The sequence below is a fragment of the Rhamphochromis sp. 'chilingali' genome (assembly GCF_963969265.1).
Source record: "Rhamphochromis sp. 'chilingali' genome assembly, chromosome: 6".
NCBI lineage: Eukaryota > Metazoa > Chordata > Actinopteri > Cichliformes > Cichlidae > Rhamphochromis > Rhamphochromis sp. 'chilingali'.
The window spans coordinates 12,451,806-12,474,921 of record NC_137933.1 but is presented as its reverse complement, the minus strand read 5'-3'; the positions used below and the strand labels follow the sequence as shown (position 1 = coordinate 12,474,921).

The 23,116-nt window shown below is 38.9% G+C and overlaps 1 protein-coding gene and 1 long non-coding RNA gene across 4 annotated transcripts in view; one reads left to right on the top strand and one right to left on the bottom strand.

The window, feature by feature from the left end:
* gramd2aa (GRAM domain containing 2Aa) overlaps positions 1–15,406 on the top strand; it is a 26,761-nt gene extending 11,355 nt beyond the window's left edge. For 2 of the 3 annotated variants that reach the window (XM_080884306.1, XM_080884307.1), the window contains exons 3-12: positions 4,492–4,549; positions 5,669–5,969; positions 6,720–6,823; positions 7,360–7,458; positions 9,208–9,279; positions 9,407–9,463; positions 10,113–10,290; positions 12,234–12,327; positions 13,112–13,216; positions 13,661–15,406. In XM_080884306.1, coding sequence (XP_080740432.1) covers positions 4,492–4,549; positions 5,669–5,969; positions 6,720–6,823; positions 7,360–7,458; positions 9,208–9,279; positions 9,407–9,463; positions 10,113–10,290; positions 12,234–12,327; positions 13,112–13,216; positions 13,661–13,664 — 1,072 coding nt within the window. In that variant the 3' untranslated portion in view covers positions 13,665–15,406. The remainder of the gene's footprint in view (positions 1–4,491; positions 4,550–5,668; positions 5,970–6,719; positions 6,824–7,359; positions 7,459–9,207; positions 9,280–9,406; positions 9,464–10,112; positions 10,291–12,233; positions 12,328–13,111; positions 13,217–13,660) is intronic. The other variant, XM_080884308.1, reaches the window with a different exon arrangement.
* On the bottom strand, positions 12,505–23,116 carry LOC308397975. The gene is made up of 3 exons (XR_013971876.1): positions 23,024–23,116; positions 13,296–13,378; positions 12,505–13,205 (listed from the first exon to the last, which is right to left on the bottom strand). It is a non-coding gene; the product is annotated as an uncharacterized lncRNA (long non-coding RNA).

The following is a 23,116-nucleotide window of genomic DNA, read 5'->3' as shown; positions in this document are numbered from 1 at the left end:
ACTTTAGTGGAGCTGTCCATATCTGTATCATTCCAACGTGACCTTGTTTGTACTGTAAAAAATGCTTTATCTCAACACAAACCACATTCACAGCTATCCTGCAGTCATGTGGGAATGCCCAAAGCACTTTTGTCCCGATTTTTGCCCAAATGCACCTGCAGTATTGATTAAAAGCTGGATCTGGTGGAAAAGAGAGAGTGAGAGGGAGACAGATGGAGATAGAATACTAGAGAGCTTACTAGTCCCCACAGACCCGCCTGTGTTTTTAATAATCACTCTCTTCTCTCCACCTGAGAGTGCAGAGCCACTGTGTAGCCTATTTATAGGCGGGAACCAGCAGGCAGGGAGGCAGAGCAGCACACATGCTCTGTTGTTCATAATGTGGTCACAAGATGATGGGGTGCCTGGAGGGGGAGGGGGCTTAATGAGGAAAACTGTGAATTTCACATCTAGTGCAAGCTACATTAAATAATGAAACATTTGAAAGGTTGAACAGAGGTTAGTTTGCTCATCTAATGGCCAAATTATGGCTCTTATTTATCTTGGTTATGGTTTACTTATTATTTATTTTGGTCTCTACGTTTGTATTAATGACACTTAATTTTCACATATTTGGGTCATTAATTTCTTATGAAATTCACAGCATGTAACATTTTGTAAGTTAATGTACCTCACAATACAAGTAGATACTACAAAACAACACAATATATTAGTATAAATTCATTACATTTAAAATACAGATTATAAAGAGACAGTCTGGCTACTTGGATTCATTGTCAAAGACTGTATATAAAAGATGTGTGTCACAGACTGCTGTTTTTGAGCCTCAGCTTAGAGATTTCACCCGTAGGTGAAGCTTAGCATTTGGAGTTAAGAGATGCATTGGACACAGAATAATAAAACTTGATAATTTAATGCTATCAGAAAAATTCTTACTGTGGGATTCAACCACAGGGGAAGCTACTAACAGTCTTCTATGCAATCTAAAATTCATTTTGAAGCCAGTGAAGTCTATCCTCACTGGCCCTCAGAGAGAGTGCAGGTTAAAGACCCTTCTACAATAATCAACAATTATTTGGGTCACCTTTCATACAGTCTATGTACATGATTGGATGATGTCAATGTCTTGTTTTGTTTTTAAGCAGACACATAATATAAGTTGGCTGGTATTCAATTCAATTTTATTGATACAGTGCCAAATCAAAACAACAGTCACCTCAAGGCGCTTTATATTGTAAGGTAGACCCTAGAATAATACAACAGATATATCACTTTAAGGTCTGTGAGGTTTACAGGAGTACCAGCAGGAGACCTGGCAGTGCTGGAACAGCTTTGCTCTTGTGTAAACAACAGTGACAAGCTCGCACACACAAAGTCACACAGCCAGTAGGCTGACATAGCATTTATCAGACCCTCTGCTCTCTTATACTTTAAGCCTTCTTGGATATATAGGATTCATCTTTTCAACAACATTAATTTATCACCTTGAGTTGGCTCAGTTGTCACACAGATGGAGCTGTTTTCAGGTTTGCACTTCTTACTCAGAACTTTAAGCAAACACTGAAGAAAGGTGCAAACGATTACTGAGCTCACATTTCAGCATATCTGTCACCAAGACAACCGAGCAATCTGCCCACGGAGCAAGATCATGTCATGTGTGTCGAGTGGACTTTGACTTTTTCAAACCCCTGTAGGTTTATTTACAAATTTGAAGTTACATAACATGTGACCACCTTACATTTAAGCAAAGGAGTCATCACTTTGGTCCTTTAGCATTATTTTAGAGGCATCTTTCTGTCCTTTTTAAATCTCCCGTTCTTTCTCCAAACGATTTTATTGCTTTTTAAAAGTCTCACTCTCTAACATTTCAGTTGGTAGCGGCTAGCTTTAGCTTTGACATACACCTTAGCTATAATGATATTAAGATAAGATAAGAGGATAAGATAAAACTTTATTAATCCCTCGGGTGGGTTCCTCTGGGAAATTCGGTATCCAAAAGCACAGCACCGACAGAAGTTACAGAGTTACAGAATATTATATATACACACACACACACATATATAAATACAGAGACATATAATATAAATAAAATATACGAAGGGGATGAATAGGAATAAAAATAAAAATACAAGTGAATTGCACATTTCAAGTATTGAAATTGACTATTAACAAAAGGTATTGCACAGTGGGGTGAAGAGGCACTACAGCTTAGTTGTTCCCCCCTCCTTTGTCCTCCTGTCTCCCCTCCCTCTCCCCTCCAGAGAGGAGTTAAACAGTTTGATGGCGTGTGGGACAAAGGAGTTTTTAAGTCTGTTAGTTCTTGTCTTGGGGAGAAGCAACCTGTCACTGAACAGACTCTTCTGGTTGTTAATGGCCGTGTGCAGAGGATGCCCAGCATTGTCCATAATGTCCAGCAGTCTTTTTTAGTGTCCTTTTCTCTGCCACTGACACCAGAGTGTCCAGCTTCATGCCGACCACAGAGCCAGCCTTCCTGATCAGTTTCTCCAGCCTGGATGAGTCCTTCTTTGCTGTGCTGCTCCCCCAGCACACCACAGCATAGAAAAGTACTCCAGCAACCACTGACTGGTAAAACATCCTCAGGAGCTTCCTGCAGATGTTAAAAGACCTCAGTTGGCTTTGGGCTTTTTTACACAGGTGCTCTGTGTTGCATGACCAGTCCAGTTTGTTGTCCACCCACAGCCCGAGGTACTTGTACTTGTTGACCACCTCCACCTCCTCCCCCTCTATCTGAACCGGCAGTGGACCTTCTCTGGACCTCCCGAAGTCCACAACCAGTTCCTTATTCTTTGAGGTGTTGAGTTGCAGGTGGTTTGTGTGATTATATTGTATTCTAATATTTTTTTTTTAAAAAGTCACGTGAGAAACATCTTTAAATACTCATTTTAGCAAATATTGAATCATACTGATAATCAGATTGATTTCTCGTGGTCTCATGGCTTTTTTCACATTACTTCGAGTACATAATATAATATTTAGTACTGCATTTTTCAGTTTTATCGAATATTTTTTCTGATGCTGGTGATTTTTAAATAAAGCTGTTTAACCTTAAATTGAACGGTGATGTAATTATCTTGGCGTCATCGTGACACGCACCCCGGCGGTCAGACTTTGTCATTCTCATCTCCACGGTGACAAAGAGCTACATGGAAAAAACTACCAGAGTCAGAGAGAGTTGTTTAGGACAGAGGTCATGCTATCTTCTTACCCAGAGTAGCGTTTCTCCTCTGGGGGAGAGACGGGACACTGACAGCCCTGCTGCTATAAGGGCAACAGAGAGGGGGATTTTACATAAAAGCATCTCATTGTATAAAGTATAGGACGCTTCTCAAGGAGAATACAAAATGTGATGCTGAAGAAGTCATGTTGAGAAGTAGATTTTGTGTGTACGTAAAAAAGGTAAATAAGGCTGTTGGTAAAAGTAGTTAAAATACAGTTATAAATACAGTGACATCTATAAATATTTTGTGATCAGCCTGAAAATGATGGATTTGTACTGTATTTGTGTAAAAATAAGATTGACTAATAATTTATCTGACACTTGAAGGCTTCTTCATATTTTTAACAGTATGTTTTTACTCGTAATGTGAGAGCAATGACTTTGAGATGATGCAACAGACTTGTGCTCTATATGATGGAATATACCAAGTTTCACTTTCTGCCCTTCGTTTGAAGCCTCTTACTCTCGCACAGTGCAAGAAGTGGCTTCCACGGAGTGTGATAACTCATCACAGAGCACGCGAAGCTTCAATTTGGTTTGGCCAGAGCTCCTGATTTATCAGTATCTCCTTCAGCAGCGCTCTTTTCGTATCAGCGCTGCGTTACATCTTGCTGTGCTCGCTGTCAATCACCCAGCGCTCTCAGAAAATAGAGGAAGAAAGGCAAGTCTCTCAGAAAAGAAACCATCGAGAACACCCTGCCTTTTACTCTTTATTGTTGCATACATATCTTCTCCTTTTAAACCTCTTAACTGGAACAGCAGTATGTTTCAATGACATTTTCCTTAAAGGTCTGATTATACTGGATTTTATCTGCTGCGGGGAGGGTGTGTGTGTCTGCTTTAGCAAAAGATATGAGTATCATGCTGTGACATCTGCTGCAACACTCTGACTATTCCTCTTGAGGCAAGTTGGATGCCAGTTATATGTGTGTGTGCGTGTGTGCTCATCTACTATTAAAAGAGTGACACAGATAATCTCCTGACATGGCCACTTTTTGTGTTTGAACAGCTCAGTGTTTATCTTTATGTTGTTTTTTATGGCAGCCCACATCTCCCTCCATTTATGCTGATGATTAACTAACCATTTGTCACGATGACGATTTTTGCCTTGTTTAGCTCACGTGACGACATCAATCTGTCTTCAAGTGTTCTTATATTTTTTAAAACGAATGTTTTTAAACAGCACATTGAGATGAGCTGGCAATAGATGGCATGTCGGTATAACTAAGTGTATTTTTTTTTTTTTATCACAGGTTTCAGCTGATTGAAGACCTGTCCTATGAAGATTTGAAGAAGTGTTACAGGGGCTCGGTGAGTCTGATCTCTTCTTTTTGCTCCTAACTGTGTCTGTGACTCAAGTCCAGTTAATTGTATTTTACTTTAAATACTCAATAAAAGTGGAACATCCTTTAAAACATTATTTTCTTTCTCTGTACTGCTAAATTAAATCTGAAAGCAGATAAATGCGCTCAGTCATTGAATCCTTTTTATTTCCTGTGGTTAAGATGATAAAGTTGAGAAACATTTGGACTCCTTCATTTTACGTTTGTACCAGATTCTTGCCCCATTAAAAGAGAATTTACAGCAACGTTGTCATCAGTGAGTAGAAATAATACAACCGCACCACAAACTAAACCCCATAATACCATTTGAACTACAAATTTGTCAACAAATCATCCCCCAGTAATGGTTGCAGCTTTCACGCAGTGGCATTTGAGCCCTCTGAATTACTGTAACCTACTGTAAGCTCCATAGTCCTGACGACAGGAGCTGCTCTAGCGTGAGCTATTAATAGAAAGACAAAAACAGGAGCAGCAGATAATAACAAACAGAGCACCTACAAGTTGAAGGAAAGATAGATGAGCTACAACGGGACACAAAAAAAGAAGAAACTTAATCTTGTGCTGGAGATAGCTAGAGGTGGAAGTGAGTCGAGCTGCGAGAGAGGAGGGTGGGGAATGAATGAGCTCTGTCGTGCATTCGGGGGAGGAAAATGGACGTTTTTTTCTTTGAACAAGGGAAGAATTTTAGGTGTGAGACACTGGCACTACAGACAAGATGCTGACAGAGGAGAAGAGGAAAGGTAAAGGCAGAAAAAGAGCAGACTTCAAGTGAGAGCAGTGAGGAGTACCAGTGTTTTTTTATAGATGAGGGCAGAGTGTGTGTATGTGTGTAAAGGAGAAGAGGGAGGGTGTCAGCTGGGTGCTGTAAAGTGTAGTGTCACTGGTGTATCTGAGGAAGAGAAAGACAACCTTGTAGTTGTGAAAGAGCTCAGTGGCTGTAAAAACCGAGGCGTCTGCAGCGCGTGTGTGTTGTGTGTGTGTAGGTCCGCACATTAGAGCCACGTGTGTGTTTGTAGGACGTGTTGACTAGAGGTAGTTGCACAGAGGCAGTCCTCTGTCACAGTACTGACCGACGACAGGGGAACAGTGTGTGTCTTGCAGCAGCTTGCTCCAGGCCTTGGATGTTCGCGAGTGTGTGTGTGAGTATGGTGCCAACGTGCTGAGCCTGGTGCAGAACTCGCGTCCTTTGAGGGAGAGGGTGGCGTCTGCGCCGAGCGGAGCCGGAGTGGCCGGTGGCGGCGGTGGTTCCGGTGCTGTGCAGGCAGGCCGGTCCGCCAAGGAGCTGCTCATGACTCTGCCCTGTCCCTCTGCACAGACTGTCAGCAAGTACAACTCGCAGTACCACAAACTGTTCCAGTGCGTGCCCAAGGATGAGATCCTCATGAAAGGTACTGTGTTTTTTACTCTGTTTGGCTCAAGCTGCTCATCTATAGTAACTGAAGTGAGTCAGTTAAGCAATCATCAGAATGAAAAAGATTAGTTTAATTGGTGGCTGTTATCATGTAAATGAATTGGAAATAAAATGTTTGGCGACCTTGAAGTTGCAACGAATGAGTCATTACGTGTTATTCATTAAAAAGGTAACTTAATCCATTTTATATTGTTCTTTTCTTTTATGTAACTCAACCTCGGGCTTTTCAGGTGCCTTTAAACATCTCCAACTCCTCCCTAACCACACCTTTAATCTTTTGTATATCGGGTAGAAAATAAGAAAATAGAAAATAAGATGTTTAGCGAGACGTAGCCGTACAGTTTGAAGGGATTTACTGACCGCCCAGCAGTCACGGCGTAGCCTCGGTGGCATCACACGCCTCTGCTCAGTCCTGACCAGAGCTGCAGCTTCACCCATCCGTCACCTCACAAACTAGAGCTGCATCAGAAGTCACTCATCCGTTCTTTCATTCATAGCTCCCTCTACTGAAACTCGATAGTGACAATTAAATGGAGCTTCTTTTTTTTTTGCATTGTGTTTTTGTTGGCAGACATTAATGCGCATGCAGAGGGCGTGTACTTTACTTTTCAGGTTTTTAAGTAAAAATATTTTTAGTAGAACTATTTTTTTTACTATTAAGCTTTTTAAGGTTTTCTTCATCAAGTTTTACTGTTGTTAGAAGAGCTTTTGTCTCTTCTATCCTCAGTGTACTCCTGCGCTCTTCTTAGAGATATCCTCCTACAAGGCCGGCTATACATTTCCAGAAACTGGCTGTGTTTCTATGCCAACCTCTTCGGCAAGGACATCAAGGTACGAATGACTGGCAGACAGCTTAATAAATTTAAACCGACTGAGAAACTTGAACCGGGTTACTCCCTGTCAGAGTCTGACAAGCGGATCTGAAAAACGTACAAACTGATTGGACAAATTATTTGTCTGAAAGTCAGTCAGGCTTACAGACTGAGGTGAAGTTTCACAGTCTTCTATAAAATACCTCTGTCTGTCTGTATGTGCGGTGAATTTATATACGAGGGCCAGTTAGACTTACTGAACCTTTAACCTTAATCAGCTATGTTATTCTCTCTTTGATGTTGTGCAGTGTACCTTTTCCTTCATTTCCTTGAAACCAAACCTCTCGTAACATTTCAGTGACAATAAGCTACTTATTCAGACTGCATTCCTCACATTCTGACTGAAATAAGACACGCTTCGTGTCCACTTTGAGCTTTCTCTGAGGGCTTTTCGTAGATGGATATTAGCTCTAACTTCCCTGCTACCATCTACTGAAATCACAAGGGTGTTATTTCCTTATCACCCCTGCTTTAAAAATCTATTTTTTTCCTTAGGTGGCCATCCCTGTCGTTTCTGTGAGGCTGGTGAAGAAGCACAAAACAGCAGGCCTCGTACCCAATGGCTTGGCTATCACCACAGACACCGGCCAGAAGGTAAACATTACAGTCACCATAAACTGAAATGCTCATGCTGATTAGCTCAGCAAGGGCGTTTTTTCCACTGAAGCTGAGATGGAAAAAAATAGAACGGTGCTATAGTTAGAAGCAGAGTGAAGTCCCAGCTTGCTAACACAAGAGAGCGAAAGGTTTTTCCACCATTACAGCAATGTTAAGATGAGCCTCTTAACTTCCTGTCACACCAGATTTAACCTCTCATCAGGTGGTGCTTTCAAGGACAATTTGCACCTTTCAGCTCTTGCCCTGGCCCCAACAATGCGTGAATAATAATAGCTACATTAGCATCTAGTTAAATCTGGGTAATTCATCTTCAACTGCCAATTAGTACTGTGCAAAAAAAAGACCTATAAACACACTGAAGTCAGTGTGGCCCAGAGGGTGAAAAATGTTTTAATGAATTGTTCCACCAAATTAATTATTTGTGTGCACCGCGCATCGTGCTGAGGGAGAGAAGAGGGGCAAATTAACTCATTTTTAAAAGCATGATTTGCTCACTCGAAAGGAATGATAAAAAAAAATGGTGAACGCAAAAAATTCAAAGTTGTGATTCATAAAAAACCCACAGAAGTGGCAGCACTCTAGTAATTTACAACTGAACTCTATCATGTTGCCCTATATTTATAGAGTAATGTGGTCAAACATTAACTGTGCTGCGTTACATATAAACTACATATCAAGGTTAGAAATACTGTCAGCTGACAAGATAGAACGGAGATCGTTGTTTTCATTGTTGTCCTGTTTTAAAATGTTCTGCTATAAACCTAAATAGATAAAGACAGAGACAGATGTTTTGTTTGTTTGTTTGTTTGTTTGTTTTACAAGGAAATATTTTACTGAATATTCTTTCTAATTGGAGCAGACATATGTCCGCACACATATAGACAAAAGAGCAGCTTCCTCAGCATTATGAGAATCAAAAAGGTTAAAGCCATTCTGTCATTATACGACCTATATAATGCACCAAATCACAGAAGTATTCATTAACATTCTAACAATGGATCTTCCCACTGTAAAAATCTGCCTACCAGGATATACAACCTCTGTCTTTACCTTCAGTTTCTTTCATTCTTTCTTTATTTCTCCTTACACTAACTCAGCTGATCAAATATATGTTTACATTCTTTGCGTGCTAAAATCCATTCCTACCAACTAAATGACCTCAGAAGATAAATCGTTGTTATATTTACATCACGTAGTGTGACTCACCGGACAGCACGTTAGTTTATAGCATCATCTTATTTAAGGAATTAAAGACACGCCTCTGTTGAAGCATGTGACAGACATAACATAATTAGTCGTGACTGTTTATCATCTTAAAAGCGACTGATAACGCACGCACAGTGATTCAAATTTCCATCCAGGTCAAAGGAATATTGGTACGTGAGCCAAAATGAGATCAGAAAAGTCCAGGTGACTTCTAACAGATTTTTTACAATTCAGTAAAATCAGAATCGAAATATTTTTATGCTTGTCTGCAGCCATAAATGTACTGCATGCGGACTAACATCATAAGCATTAGTGTTATGGGGGAGGCAGGGGGAATGTGAAACAGAAATAATCTCTTATCTAAACTGAGGGTCTTCTCAAAATTGTAAATAGAAACCTTAACTGGCTGCATGGGTATACGCTGCTGTGTTGTTCTCAGGTGTTTACTGCACAGTAAAAATTATAATGATAAAGTTAACTGAATGTTTATTTCCCTGTTTCTCTTTTTTATGTTCTCAGTATGTATTTGTGTCTCTGCTATCAAGAGACAGTGTATATGACGTCCTCCGCAGGATCTGCACACACCTGCAGGTGACAGATGGAGGACACACACACACACACACACACACACACACACACACATATAGAGCTACACTGCTAATTTAATTTGTCGTGGTGTACATGTTAGTTACAGAAGTGATCTGCTTTTCCTCTTCAGGTCAATGGGAAGAGTCTGAGCTTGAAGCAGTTCATGGAGGAGCCAACCTTATCCCTGGTCAGTGAGGACATGTCTTCCGCTGAGAGAAACCACTTTAAAAAAAAAACTGTTAAAAATCTTAAAACTGGAAAAATTAAAGCAAGTGTACCCCTGAAGTAGCTTGAAACACTGATCAGAGGGCTGACTAACCTTCCTACACAGACAGGATCAATACATCATTTTGTTGCAGCTGCAGCCTCACAGTGCATTATTCCCCGAGTCTGCAAGATGCTATCAAAGAGCTCTCTGAAGTCACCTTGTGTGTTTGTGTGCATGAACACACACACACACCACAGGTTACACTGCGACAGAACAGCTTTTGCATGAAGGAATAATTAAGTTGTGTTAACGTACTTGTCCTTGATCATACTCTAACCTGGACTGATAATAATCATGGAAACAGGGTGTTTGATTATCATGTCATCATACTATGGCAAAAGTGAAACATCCAAGAGCTTTTAAAAGTTTATACCTGCATTATTACCAAAACAAAATTATTTACACCCAGATTTCTTTCCCTTGCAACCTTACAGGCTTTGATCTAATTTAAGGCTTTTTACTTTCAAAGAGGCTTTACTATTAATAATATAATAACCATTTATTTAAAACCAGACGTGTGCTGACAGCTCATGTGTTGATCTGTTGTTCTCTTCCTCCTGTGCCACAGGATGACTTCCCAGCTCCAGACGTGTTCCCAGTGGTTGATGAATTCCCATCAGTGTTAAAGTGGAGAAGGAAACCCTCGGTCGTGTCTGTGTCCTCCTCCCTCCCCGACCTCCTGGGGAACTCAACCAGCAGCCTGAGTGCCACGGACACACCCTTCAAATCAGAGCAGCAACTCGAAGGTGATAAAACTAGATAATGATGCAGCGTTACATCATAGATACAAAGGTCAAGGCTTCACGCAAGGCCACGTAATCGCAGGGTCTTGTGAGTTTTGACTAATTGAGTTTTATGACGCAAAAAGAGGGAAGTAATCTCACAAGCGGGTTTTCAGTCTCCGTTTAAAAATAATAAATTATCTTTCTGTATAACACGTCCCAGTGGTAAAGGTACAGATTTTCACAGGAGTGCAGCATGGAAAGAAAATCTACTCCCAGCAGGGCAGTGGAATAAAGTGCCTGCATTATGCACTCTAAGAGTGAGTATTGTATTGTATCTTTATTTTAAACATTTTTAATTTGGGGGGAGTATAAAATTTTTAAGATGTAAGGAGGTGTTAATCTGTGAGGTTTAAGGGTAGGAGGAAGTCATTTTTAGTATGAGGTAAATTAACTTTGGAGAGACTGAAGACATGTTGTTACTGTGTGTTTTCTAAATGTCATTGATTTAGTAGAAGAAGACTAATCGATTAAACATTAATAGACACTGCTCAAAAAAATGAAAGCAACACTTTGAAAACATATCAGATCTCGATGGGGAAAAAGAAGCTTCATGCTGGATATCTATAAAGATGGACTGGATGCCACATTGTTTGATGGGAATGAAAATGATCAGCCTATGGACGGCTGAATTCAAATATAACCCAAAAATCAAAGTGGAAAAAAATGTTGAAATTGATCTTGGATCTGGACCCGGGCATCACTGAGTTCCTGGACAGTCTGAGGTGCAACCTGGACAGAAACACAATGCCCCCGAGGTGCTTTATTGGATTTAGGCTTCCAAGAGTGGAAGCCAGTCAGCGTTATCAATTCCTGCATCCTCTTGCCAGGAGGAACCCAGGACCCACTGACAGTGGGTCTAAGGATTTCATGCGATACCTAATGGCAGTCAGGTTGCCGTTGTCTGGCCAGTAGAAATCTGTGTGTCCCTTCATGGATATGCCTCCCCAGACCATCACTGACCCACCACCAATCAGTAATCCTGAACCATGTTACCATGTTTGCCAAATGCAAAACTAATGAAAAAACAGTCAGAAAAGATGAGTAGGGAAAAGAATCAATAAATATCCCAGAAGTTCGATTAAATTGATGCTATACTCTTATTAAATTGTTTTTTTTTTTAGCCACACTTATTTGCTGTTTAACATTTTAATTGTTAGTTGAATGCTGTGCAGACAGAACATGTGTGTGAGAGGGGGGCATTGAGAGAGTAATTGCTTTTGGATTGCAACGTTCCTCTTATGCAACAACACATTAAGCCTCAAATGGAGATTAAATCATTTGAGGGGCTTGTATTAAAAAGCTTTGGGCGGGTGCAGATTAAGTAGAGATTATGACGAGCAATGTCTGCCGTCCAAGTTGTGTGAGGACAGCTTCCGCGTTATCTGCTGAATATTGTTTCTGCATACTCTCCTCCAATAATGCTGCTCTCTATTAAATGTCAGATCAGCGTGAGCTTTTGTGTACGTTATTGTCACAGCTCGTCTGTGGAGTGGAAAGCTGGGATGTAAGTCAACACCTATATTACAATTGTTTTATCTCACTACAAAAACACACCACAGTGTAAAGAAGAAGAATGCACATAATAACAGAGCAGTATGGAGGCTGTGGTTCTGTATGACACAGACTGTTTGCACTGTTTACAGTGAATGAAGAAAAAGGTAGAAACAGAATTAGAGTATCTATTTATGACTCCTCAACTCTGGATATCGTTTTCAGGGAATATATGAAAGCACTGTAATTGCATATGAGTGGCAGCAATATTTAAAGGGGACTATGTGGTACAGTCAACCACTATTAATGGTTTTATTATACTGTGTGTGTGTGTGTGTGTGTGTGTGTGTGTGTGTGTGTGTGTGTGTGTGTGTGTGTGTGTGTGTGTGTGTGTGTGTGTGTGTGTGTTACAGAGCGAGCTCTGCAGACAGACAGAGGTCTTTTATCTGAGCCAGTGGCAGAGTTGGGCCAGATGGAGTACCAGCTGCTCAAGTTCTTCACCCTGCTGTGAGTATACTGAGGAACATACAGACACCAACAACACCACCTTCATCTCCTCCAGGAGCTGACTCACAGCTACGCACACACACACACACACACACACACACTAATGCAGAAATATAAATAGTGGATGATTGACTCATAGTGAACACAGGGGGTCAGAGCTGATAAAACACCTTTTATTTTATATTTGTTCCACACAACAAGTTTCCTCCCATGAAACTTTTCTAAGATTTGTCTCTTATATAAATAAATCATTTATCTTTAGGACAGTATGTGCTCCTTCCTCCACCTGGGAGACTGTGCATTATCCAGAAAGCATTAGGTCAATCTGCTAGCTGTTTATTATGTTGCTGACCCCTGTCCCCTGTCTGAATAAGAGGAAGAGACTAATCTCTCTGAGATATAACAGACTTATTCAGAAGTAGATAAATAGGTAAATCATCATGTTATTATCACTATGTAATAATGCAGAGTATATTTTAAAAACTACAGCTAAGTTATATTATATAAAAGTCCCAACATTTCATTTTATTATTATTATTATTATTATTGTATATGAATGACTGTGGCTGCATAATAAGAAAGAAAAGACATGATTTGTTACAGAATCAGTTCTTACTCTTCTTTAGGCTGAGTTGTTGCAGGACAGTGTAGCCAAATGCCGCCACCCAGTGTTCATCAAAAGCCATTACAGCCCTCATACTTTGTTACAAGACTCATTACTATCAGCAAAGATGACATACACTTTTAATTAGACCAACGGGTGCATCTTTTCTTCTGTCTTCAGTATTATTCTCCTCATCTTGTCATCGTGCTACTTGGCCTTCCGTGTGTGCAGTCTGGAGCAGCAGCTGTCTTTCCTTGGTAACCCAAATCTACCCCTGAGAGAAAGGTAAGTAACGTGGTGTCAGTGGCATCATCAGTGATTTAATAATGTTAAACTGTGTAATATGGGTGCTGGTATGGCTCACCTGGTTAAATTTGCAACCACACTGCAGAGGACTGGGTTTAGCCCGACCTGTTATTCCCTGTTGCTCTATCCCTGCTGTTCTGTCTACGATTACAAACAAAAATAAAGGCTAAAAAAGTATAATCTGAATAATTATAACTGGAATTTGCAGAAATAAATAAAAAATATCAGCAATATTATTAAGTTATGATTATTATATTGTATTATTTTATGATATTCTTGTATTTTGTTAATTCTGTTTAGCAGGAACAGTACTGATTAATGCTGTGCAGTACTGCTGTATGTGGGAGCAGGTGTAAAGACTGATAAATAACAGCACATTTCTGGTGTCGGAGTCCACTACCAGGCTGCTTTCTCCTCATCTAGATAACCAACCGCTGTCTGCTGTGAGCCTCCAGACTGGCTGCTGTTTGCTCTCCTCCCGCCTCAGAGTCGACGATGCCCTTCTGCACAGATCCAGGACCTGCTTAGAGCCCAGAACAGACCAACCTCCGCACCAGCTGCACCGTGCAAAGGTGCAACAACAACCCAACTCCGGGCTCCTTATGGACTTTCCCACCAGGGAACGAGTTCCCAATCAGTGATCACTTCCAGACTATGCAAACAGACTGTCTATTTTTTTCTAAATATAAAGTAGCTTTTTACTTTAGATCATGATTGTCTCCCAGGATCTGTCCCTCTCTCCGGCATTTCATCTTTAACCTGGTGACGCCTCAGTGTAAGGCGATCCTGAAATAGTGAGTAGATTACTGTTGAATCTGCTGTTTGTGGCACTCATCTTTTTTTTTAGTAGCTGAGCGATAATTCAACACATTAATTACTTGAAAAAAGACTGAGAATGAAGACGTCAGGCACGTTATGGGTGTAGCTTGCACATCTCACCATACTGTGACTGACAAAAACTGGACTGAACCAGATGTATTCTTCTTATTTAACCTCATTTTAAAGGATAAAACTAGTTACCACTATGCACTTTCTCTTAGTACAGGTCCACATGATTTCAGACGTATGTGACTATTTGAATCATTTTTCATGATATTTATGAAAAAAGGTAATGTTGCAAGCACAGACTGTTGACTGAATGAAGTTATACGTCATATAATTTGATAAAGTGGACACATCCCTTGTGGGTGTTAACTGTAATGTGAATGGGACGATTAGATGACATGCATCTCCTTTGTTTTTCATTGTATCACTAGTCAGCTGTGTGGCAGGTGTTCCCCAGGTTCTTTTATACGTTTCAAATGAAGAGTTAAGACTTAAAATAACACTGATGTGTCATATTGTTGGCTGATGATGAGTTTTCAGACATCTGACATGTAACCCTCAAGTCCTATTTTGTGAAATCCCTGTGAATTAAATTGGAAAACAGTGTAAACTAGAAAAATTTGCATTTCCCGCGAAAATGCTGTGTGGATGCCTTAACATTGAAGATGTCGGCTGAAAAAAGCTGAAAAAGCAAAAAACATTGCCCTGAGCAGGATTCGAACCTGGCCCTTCTGGTCTAAAGGCGGCAACTCACCTCACTGCACCAAACTCATTCACACAAAAAAGAGGTGGAGAGACTGACAATTCTTGTGAAATTAGCAGAAGCTGCTTAGAATTGTGCTGATAAGAGGTGAAATGGCTAAACATTTGGCAGAAAAGAGGTGAATCAGAAGAATTTCTGCTGAAAAGAGGCAAAGAAGCAAAAAGATGAGCTGAAAAGAGGTGTAGAAGCAGAAGTGCTTGCTGAAGATGGCTGTATGTGTAATGACACACTGGAGAGTGTCAAGAAAGCAGAGCGCATGCAAGCAGGGAACATGTGTAGCAACTGTCACAGGTAGGATTCGAACCTCTGCCACCGGGTCTCACGGCAGCTGCCCTATCCTCTGAGCCAAATGAGTTCTGGTCACAAGCAAAGATATGATGAGAGGGAAAATGTGCACTGTGGGGCAGAAGCTCAAATTAGCAGAAAAGAGGTGAAGAGGAAGAACTTTGTTGTGAAATGAGGTAAAGAAACTGAAATTTGTGCTTAATACAAGTGAAAAAGCTGAACTCTGAAATCCTGCTAAAACAGCAGAAGAGGCTGATATTTTTCAGCTACTCATTGAGCCAAACTGGTTCTCACGTAACTGAACAAAAAACTCTTCTGAAAAGAGTTCAATCAGCAGAATTTTGCTGAAAATAGTTTTTTTTCTGAAAACAGCAGAAAAAACTGAAAATTTTGCTGAAAAGAGTTGAATGAGCAGAATTTCTGCTGAAAAGAGGTTTTTGCTGAAAACAGCTGAAAAGCTGGTATTTGTGCTGAAAAGGGGTGAAAAAACTGAAAATTGTGTTGAAAAGGGGTGAAAAAGCTGAAATTTGTGTTGAAAAGAGTTAACAAAGTTTAACTGTTGACTGAAAGAAATGTTGCCATAAGCGGGATTTGAACCCAGGCCTCCCAGTCTGAGAACGGACGCTTATCTCACTGAGCTAAAACACAGCTCAGTCCAGCATGCAAAATCAGTGAGGCCATTGATAATGTGTTCCATTCATTTCAATGGTCAAAAGTGATAACACACATCAGCAGAAATAGCAGAATTTTTTAAAGTTTAAACATAGTATTTCTGCTAAAACTTAGTATTTATACTAAATAATATTTTTTTCCTGCCAAATCATAGCATTTGTGCTGGAACACAGAAAATTCTGCCAAATCCTACAATTTGTGCTAAAACATTATTTATGATTTAGCAGAAACACTGGGACTCGGTAGAAATAGTATGATTTACATGAAATACTTTGACTTAGGAGAAGTACTACAATCTAGGAAAAAAGTACTATAGCATAGCAGAAATTCTATCATTGAGCAGAATTACTAGGATTTAGAAGAAATACTAAGATTTGGCACAAACACTGATGTGGCTCAAGAACCTTTATTGTGCAGTTATATTGTGATTTGGAAGAAATACTATGCTTTGGCACAAATACTATGATTTGGAAGAAATACTATGTTTTAGCACAAACACTGATGTGGCTCAAGAACCTATATTGTGCAGTTATATTGTTATTTGGAAGAAATACTATGCTTTGGCACAAATACTATGATTTGGAAGAAATACTATGTTTTAGCACAAATACTATGATTTGGCTCAAATACTATGATTTACCAGTAATACTATGTTTTGGTACAAATACTACACTTTGTCACAAATATTATAATTGAGTACAAGTACTATACGTTTACAGAAATACTATGATTTAGCAGAAATGCAATGTTTTTGCAGAAACACTGTAATTTCGCTTAAATATTATGAAATAGCAGTAATACTATGATTTGGCAGAAATACTACTTTTTAGCACAAATACTATTGTACAGAATGGTGTACGTCAGTTTAATGCTGGGTGGTGCTGCAATAGTAACTATCCTCGGTCAGAAGGAGAGGCTGACATCCAGGGATTAGATTACCACAGGTGGAGTTTATTGGCGGTCAGATGGATGATACAGGGAGGTATGGCATACAGTAGGAGGATGTGGAGAGGTGATATGGTGTGGTTTCTATGATTAAGAAAACTGGCAACAAATTCCTCCACTACAAATCAGTCTGATACCACTTCTTACAGGGTTCACGTTTATTACTAAGGCACTACCCAAAAGGCGCCACAAGAGGGCACTCCAACACAAGAGATGACCTATTTACACTGTAAACACCCCCTACTTAGCCACTACATACTACAGTGATATTACAGTATACAAATTCACACAAATACTATGATTTGGCAGTAATACTATGACTTAGTAGTAATACTATAACATAACAGTTCAATGTTCTTGCACAAATGCCACAATATGGCAGAAATACTATGTTTTAGCACAAATACTGTGATTTGGTATAAATACTACGATTTGGCACAAATACTATATTCCGCAGATACACTATAACATAACAGATATTCTACGACTTAGTAGTAATACTATATCATAACAGAATTATTAATTGGGCACAAATACCACAATTTGGCAAAAATACTATGATTGGGTACAAATACTATGATTTGGCAATAATACTGCATTTTAACACAACTACTGAGATTTGATTGAAATACTATGATTTTGAAGAAATACTATTACTCCATACAAATACAATGCTTTGGGACAAATACTATGTTTTGGTTCCAATACTATGATGTGCAACAAATACTATGAATTGGCACAAGTACTATGATTTAGTACAAATACTATGATTTGGCAGAAATACTATGCCTTAGTAGTAATACTATAACATAAGAGATATACTATGGTTTTGCAGACATACTATGTTTTTGCACAAATACCATGATTTGGCACAAATGCTATGATTTAGCAGAAATACTATGAATGGGTACAAATACTATGATTTGGCAATAATACTCCGTTTTAACAACAACTACTGAGATTTGATTGAAATACTATGACTCCATACAAATACGATGCTTTGGCACAAATACTATGTTTTGGCAGAAATACTATGACTTAGTAGTAATACTATAACATAACAGATTTCCTAAAAAAAACTATTAAATTGCAGTAATTCTATGACTTGGCAGAGATACTACGTTTTAGCACAAATACTATAACAACGCAGAAATACTATGACTTAGTAGTAATACTATAACATAACAGATTTCCTAAAAAAAACTATTAAATTGCAGTAATTCTATGACTTGGCAGAGATACTACGTTTTAGCACAAATACTATAACAACGCAGAAATACTATGACTTAGTAGTAATACTATAACATAACAGTTCAATGTTCTTGCACAAATAAAACAATATGGCAGAAATACTATGTTTTAGCACAAATACTGTGATTTGGTATAAATACTATGATTTGGCACACATACTATATTCCGCAGATACACTATAACATAACAGATATTCTACGACTTAGTAGTAATACTATAACATAACAGAATTATTAATTGGGCACAAATACCACGATTTGGCAAAAATGCCATGATTCAGCACAAATACGATGACATGGCAAAAATACTATGATTGGGTACAAATACTATGATTTGGCAATAATACTGCATTTTAACACAACTACTGAGATTTGATTGAAATACTATGATTTAGAAGAAATACTATTACTCCATACAAATACGATGCTTTGGGACAAATACTATGTTTTGGTTCCAATACTATGATGTGCAACAAATACTACGATTTGGCACAAGTACTATGCCTTAGTAGTAATACTATAACATAAGAGATATACTATGGTTTTTCAGACATACTATGTTTTTGCACAAATACCATGATTTGGCACAAATGCTATGATTTAGCAGAAATACTATGATTGGGTACAAATACTATGATTTGGCAATAATTCTGCGTTTTAACAACAACTACTGAGATTTGTTTGAAATACTATGATTTAGAAGAAATACTATGACTCCATACAAATACAATGCTTTGGAACAAATACTATGATTTGGCACAAGTACTATCATTCAGTACAAATACTATGATTGGGCAGAAGTACTATGTTTCAGTAGAAATACTATGATTTGGCAGGAATACTCTGATTTAGCAGAAATACTATGTTTTAACATAAATACTATCTTTTGGCAGAAATTCCTGCTAAAAAGGACTATTTCTGCTTTTTAGCAGAAATACTGTAATTTGGCATAAATACTATAATTTGGGATAAATACTATGATTTGGCACATATAATATATTCAGCACATATATTATAAAATAACAGAAATATTATGATTTGGCCTCAAAACCATGATTTTGCACAAATACCATGATTTTGCAAAAATACTATGATTTAGCAAAAATACTATGATTTAGCAGAAGTACTAAGATGTAGCAGAAGTACTTTGTTTTAGCAGAAATACTATGATTGAGGAGTAATACCTAAACATTGGAGAAATATTGATACACAGACACACATACACAGAGAATAAAGGGAACAGGAGCTGTTGAGAGTCTGGGCTTGGTATATGTAGGTCAGTTAAATTAGCTGCACCTGCTGTAGTCAGCCCTTACACACGCAGGCACAGAGAGAGGTGTGAGTTTTCTTCAGTGTATTTCTGACATTCAGGATTCCCCTCGAACAAATGGCCATAATTTCCTAACCGTAGAGGCTAGAATGGTCATTCAGACATTGTTTTGTTCAGAAGAGATGGGGGAATCTTCAGGTCTTCATAATTCAGAGATAAAATATAAATTATTAAAGATATATGACTTGTAATACACTGTAACTCAGTAGAGGCGAAGCAAAAACTGCCTTGACTTGCCCTCAAACAACGCTTTGTAACTCGAAATCTATTTGGAGTATCGATATCATTCTTTCACCATAAGAGACAGCAGGCTTTGGTGAACAGTCATGGACATTTTCAGGTCTCTGTGGAAATCCAAAAAAAAGTTATGACGAGAGAAAAAAGTGGTTCATTTCCAGGGTTTGAAATCTGAAGAAATCTGAGCGAAGGACAAATTTCCTACCCTCAAACAAGTCCAACTCATTTCAGAACGGTAATAGGTGAGAAAGAAATTCTTGAATTGTGAGCGTCAGGGGTGTCTGAAGATATTCGGGGACAAGCCTCATGTCTTAACTTTGCTTCGTTAAGGAGATATGACGATTCGAATATGCCTCTCATTACAGAAATCCAGCCGTGATTTTGAACAAACTCTCCATTGACTTTATATGGAGAGTTTTCCGACATTGTGTTGGTCTGAGGAGATTTGCCAAAATTCTATAAATCCCACAACAATGATAGTGACATTTTCTGAAAGCCAGCAAAAATACCTACGTTTTGATGTATAATTTGTGGAAGTTGAGTGAAAATTGAGCAAGTAGCAAGAAGTTGTTTGGATATGAAGAGAAAATTCAAACAGTTTCACTGTCCCCTCTGAGTTAATTGCATAGCAACCATAGCAACGCATGTATTTTCTGAAAAATCACAATTTTGCAACTGAAAACTCAAAGAGGGATAAGATTAAAACGGTAGAAGATCTGAAAAAGCTGAATCATACAGGAATAGCCAAATCATTTGAGAACATTTTAAAGTTTGAATGGAGTTTCTAGGTGAAAGTATGAGGCAGTAGTTAAGTTTCAAAGACAAGAAAGTTTTAGCAGAATTGTGGAAGTTTCCCATTCATTTCAATGGGACAAATTAAAGGAAAAAAGTGTAATATTTTAAAAAGTATAATAGTAATAAACACCAAAAGTCATAGCCGGCATTAGCAGAAAGAGCAGAACAGTTTAGAGTTTGAACGGTGAAAATAGCACAAAAATTGTGGAAGTAGATCCACGGCGAAAAGTGTACGGAAACACCCGGAATAATAAAGAATAAAGAGAAACAGGAACTCAATAGTGTGGATGCCCATTGAGGGCATCCACACAATAAGCAAAAGAGAGAGAAAAAGTCTGTGGCTTTTACTTGTTTTCCCGTCAATTTGGGTGCCAAGACTTTTACTGTCTGGTTTTCCATGCTGTCATATTGGCACGGCATACACGACCACAAAAAGGCTGGACTCCAAGACCACTGCAAATTTCAGTAACCTCCACAGCTCAGGCTAAATTATAAAACTGGCCCACGATGTTGGCAGAAGCACTCGGCGCTTAATAAATTACATACGGTACGTTGGCCGAACATCACTGGCACGGGTTTTCTTTCTGATGAAATCAGTTTAAATTTAATAAATTGTCGCCGTTTTTCATGCGCTGAAAATGTCTACTTTGTAACATTTTAACTATGAAAAACAACCATGACTTTAGAAAAGAATACATGCCACATAGACATCATCACTGAAAATCACGTGGTGCTCAATAAACTCAAGAAAGAGGTTTGTCATCCCGCACAGGAACCGTATGACCTTAGGGATGACGTGGGGCTCGATTCAGCCTTTAACTAAACCCAGAGCCAAACAGCAATGCGACAAATGTGTTGTTGATTAATGACGTGGAGCCCTCGTTACATGTTACCCTGAGGGTAAAGATTTGCTTATTTAAATACAAATATTCACTAAAGCTAGTCTGAGGAAGCAGAAAATCACAGGTGAGTAATTCAATTAGATTAAATTAATAAAAACAAAAACAGATAATAGATCTGCTTCTCTGGAGGAGCGCATTAAATGACAAATTCATCCATACAACAATCGGAGGGTTGGAGTCGATCCCAGGTAGTCCATTAAACTGAACCCTCGCATTCACACCTACAGTTGGTGATATCCAAGCTTCGTGCCTTTGGATTGTGGGAGGAAGCTGGAGCTCTGGAACAAACCCACAAACATGCATGGAGAACAAACTCCGCACGGAAACGTTCCAGTCGACTCGAGAAGCTTCTTGCTGTGAGGTGACGTCCAAACCACTGCAGCATCGTTCAGTTTGATTTCAAAGGCCATCTGCAGCCCAGACTGTCCTCTTAATGAGTCAGATCACAGTGCCCACAGAGTCGTACAGACATAATAAAAACATGTCAGTTGAATTGAGAAAAGTGAATAAGAGGGACTCGTTGCCTATGGGACTAATTGACCTTGTTGTACACTCAGAGTATAGTTAATATTTAAACCCAGCAATATTCAATGGCATGCTACATCATCAACAAAAAAACTACAGACCTCCTGTACACTGCTTTATGCACATGTCCCTCCTTAACAGCCTCACATTTGAAATTATGAATACTTGAACGCTGCAGTCGATGCTATTTTGTTTGTTGGTGCTGTTGTGGGTTTATACAGATCATAGACTGTATATAAAAGAAGGACGGATCCATGCCTCCAGACCAACTTTTGCCTCTGTAAGTAATATGAAGTTCATAGTAGGCAACAAGAGGCATCCTTCATCAATCATTTGTAATAGCACATTTAACAGGCTAATCATCAACATCTGTGTGTGTGTGTTACAGAGCAAGCTGTCGGTTTGAATTTTAAATAAAATCTCATGTTACTGCTCAAAGATGTGCATATGTGATTTAGGCAGAATTAGCAGAACTTTATCACAAGAAACTACACTGACATCTAGTGAACAAACAGAACAGAGCCCTAAACTCCACTCAGTGTCTGAAATTAAATACAGCCGCTCAGCAAAGAGTGAAAGCAGCATGAATTATTCAGTGCAAAACTTACTGATTTCATTTGGCGGACAACGTCTGTATTGACTCATTTTTGCTCCAGAATCACCCAAGAGTCAGTATAAATCACGGTAGAGCAAAATTCTCCCTGTCTTATAATGACAGTTTTCTGTAATATGGCTGGCACTCACATTACTGTGCAGTCACATTTCTTTCTGAGTAATTCTGGTGTGTGTCTGTGTGTCTGTGTTTCATGTAATAAGACCAAACTTAATATCTCAGTTCTTGAAAATAAGACTGTCCTGTCCTATATTTTTAGTCAGTATATTTACACACCACACATGAAGTTTATGTTTTAATCAAGTAATATCTCAGATTTTTGGATTTAACAAGACTTTTTAAGGATCATAGATGAAAATAAATGTTTAAAAAGGCTGCAAGGCTCACTGTGACAGCTTGAAAAGGCAGATGAAAGTGATGTAACTGAAGAATTAACTTAAGGGGTGAAAAATAGAGAAAGACCTTCACAGATTTAGTCAATTACTTTAAAGCATTTTGCCTTCAGGCGAGGCCTTGCCCCAGGTGACTGCAACTACAGCCTAACTTAAAATATACTAGAATTCATGCCATTGAATTACATTTAAAGTTGTCCTGCTGTATGGATCAATGCCATGAACTACCAAAGTGAGCTTGGTATAACATACCTGCTTTGTGCAGCACTCAGTCTTCTGGAGATCTCAAGAGGCACAAAGAGCAGGAGTCAACCACTGTGTCACACCAGTGTGTGTGAGAGTGTG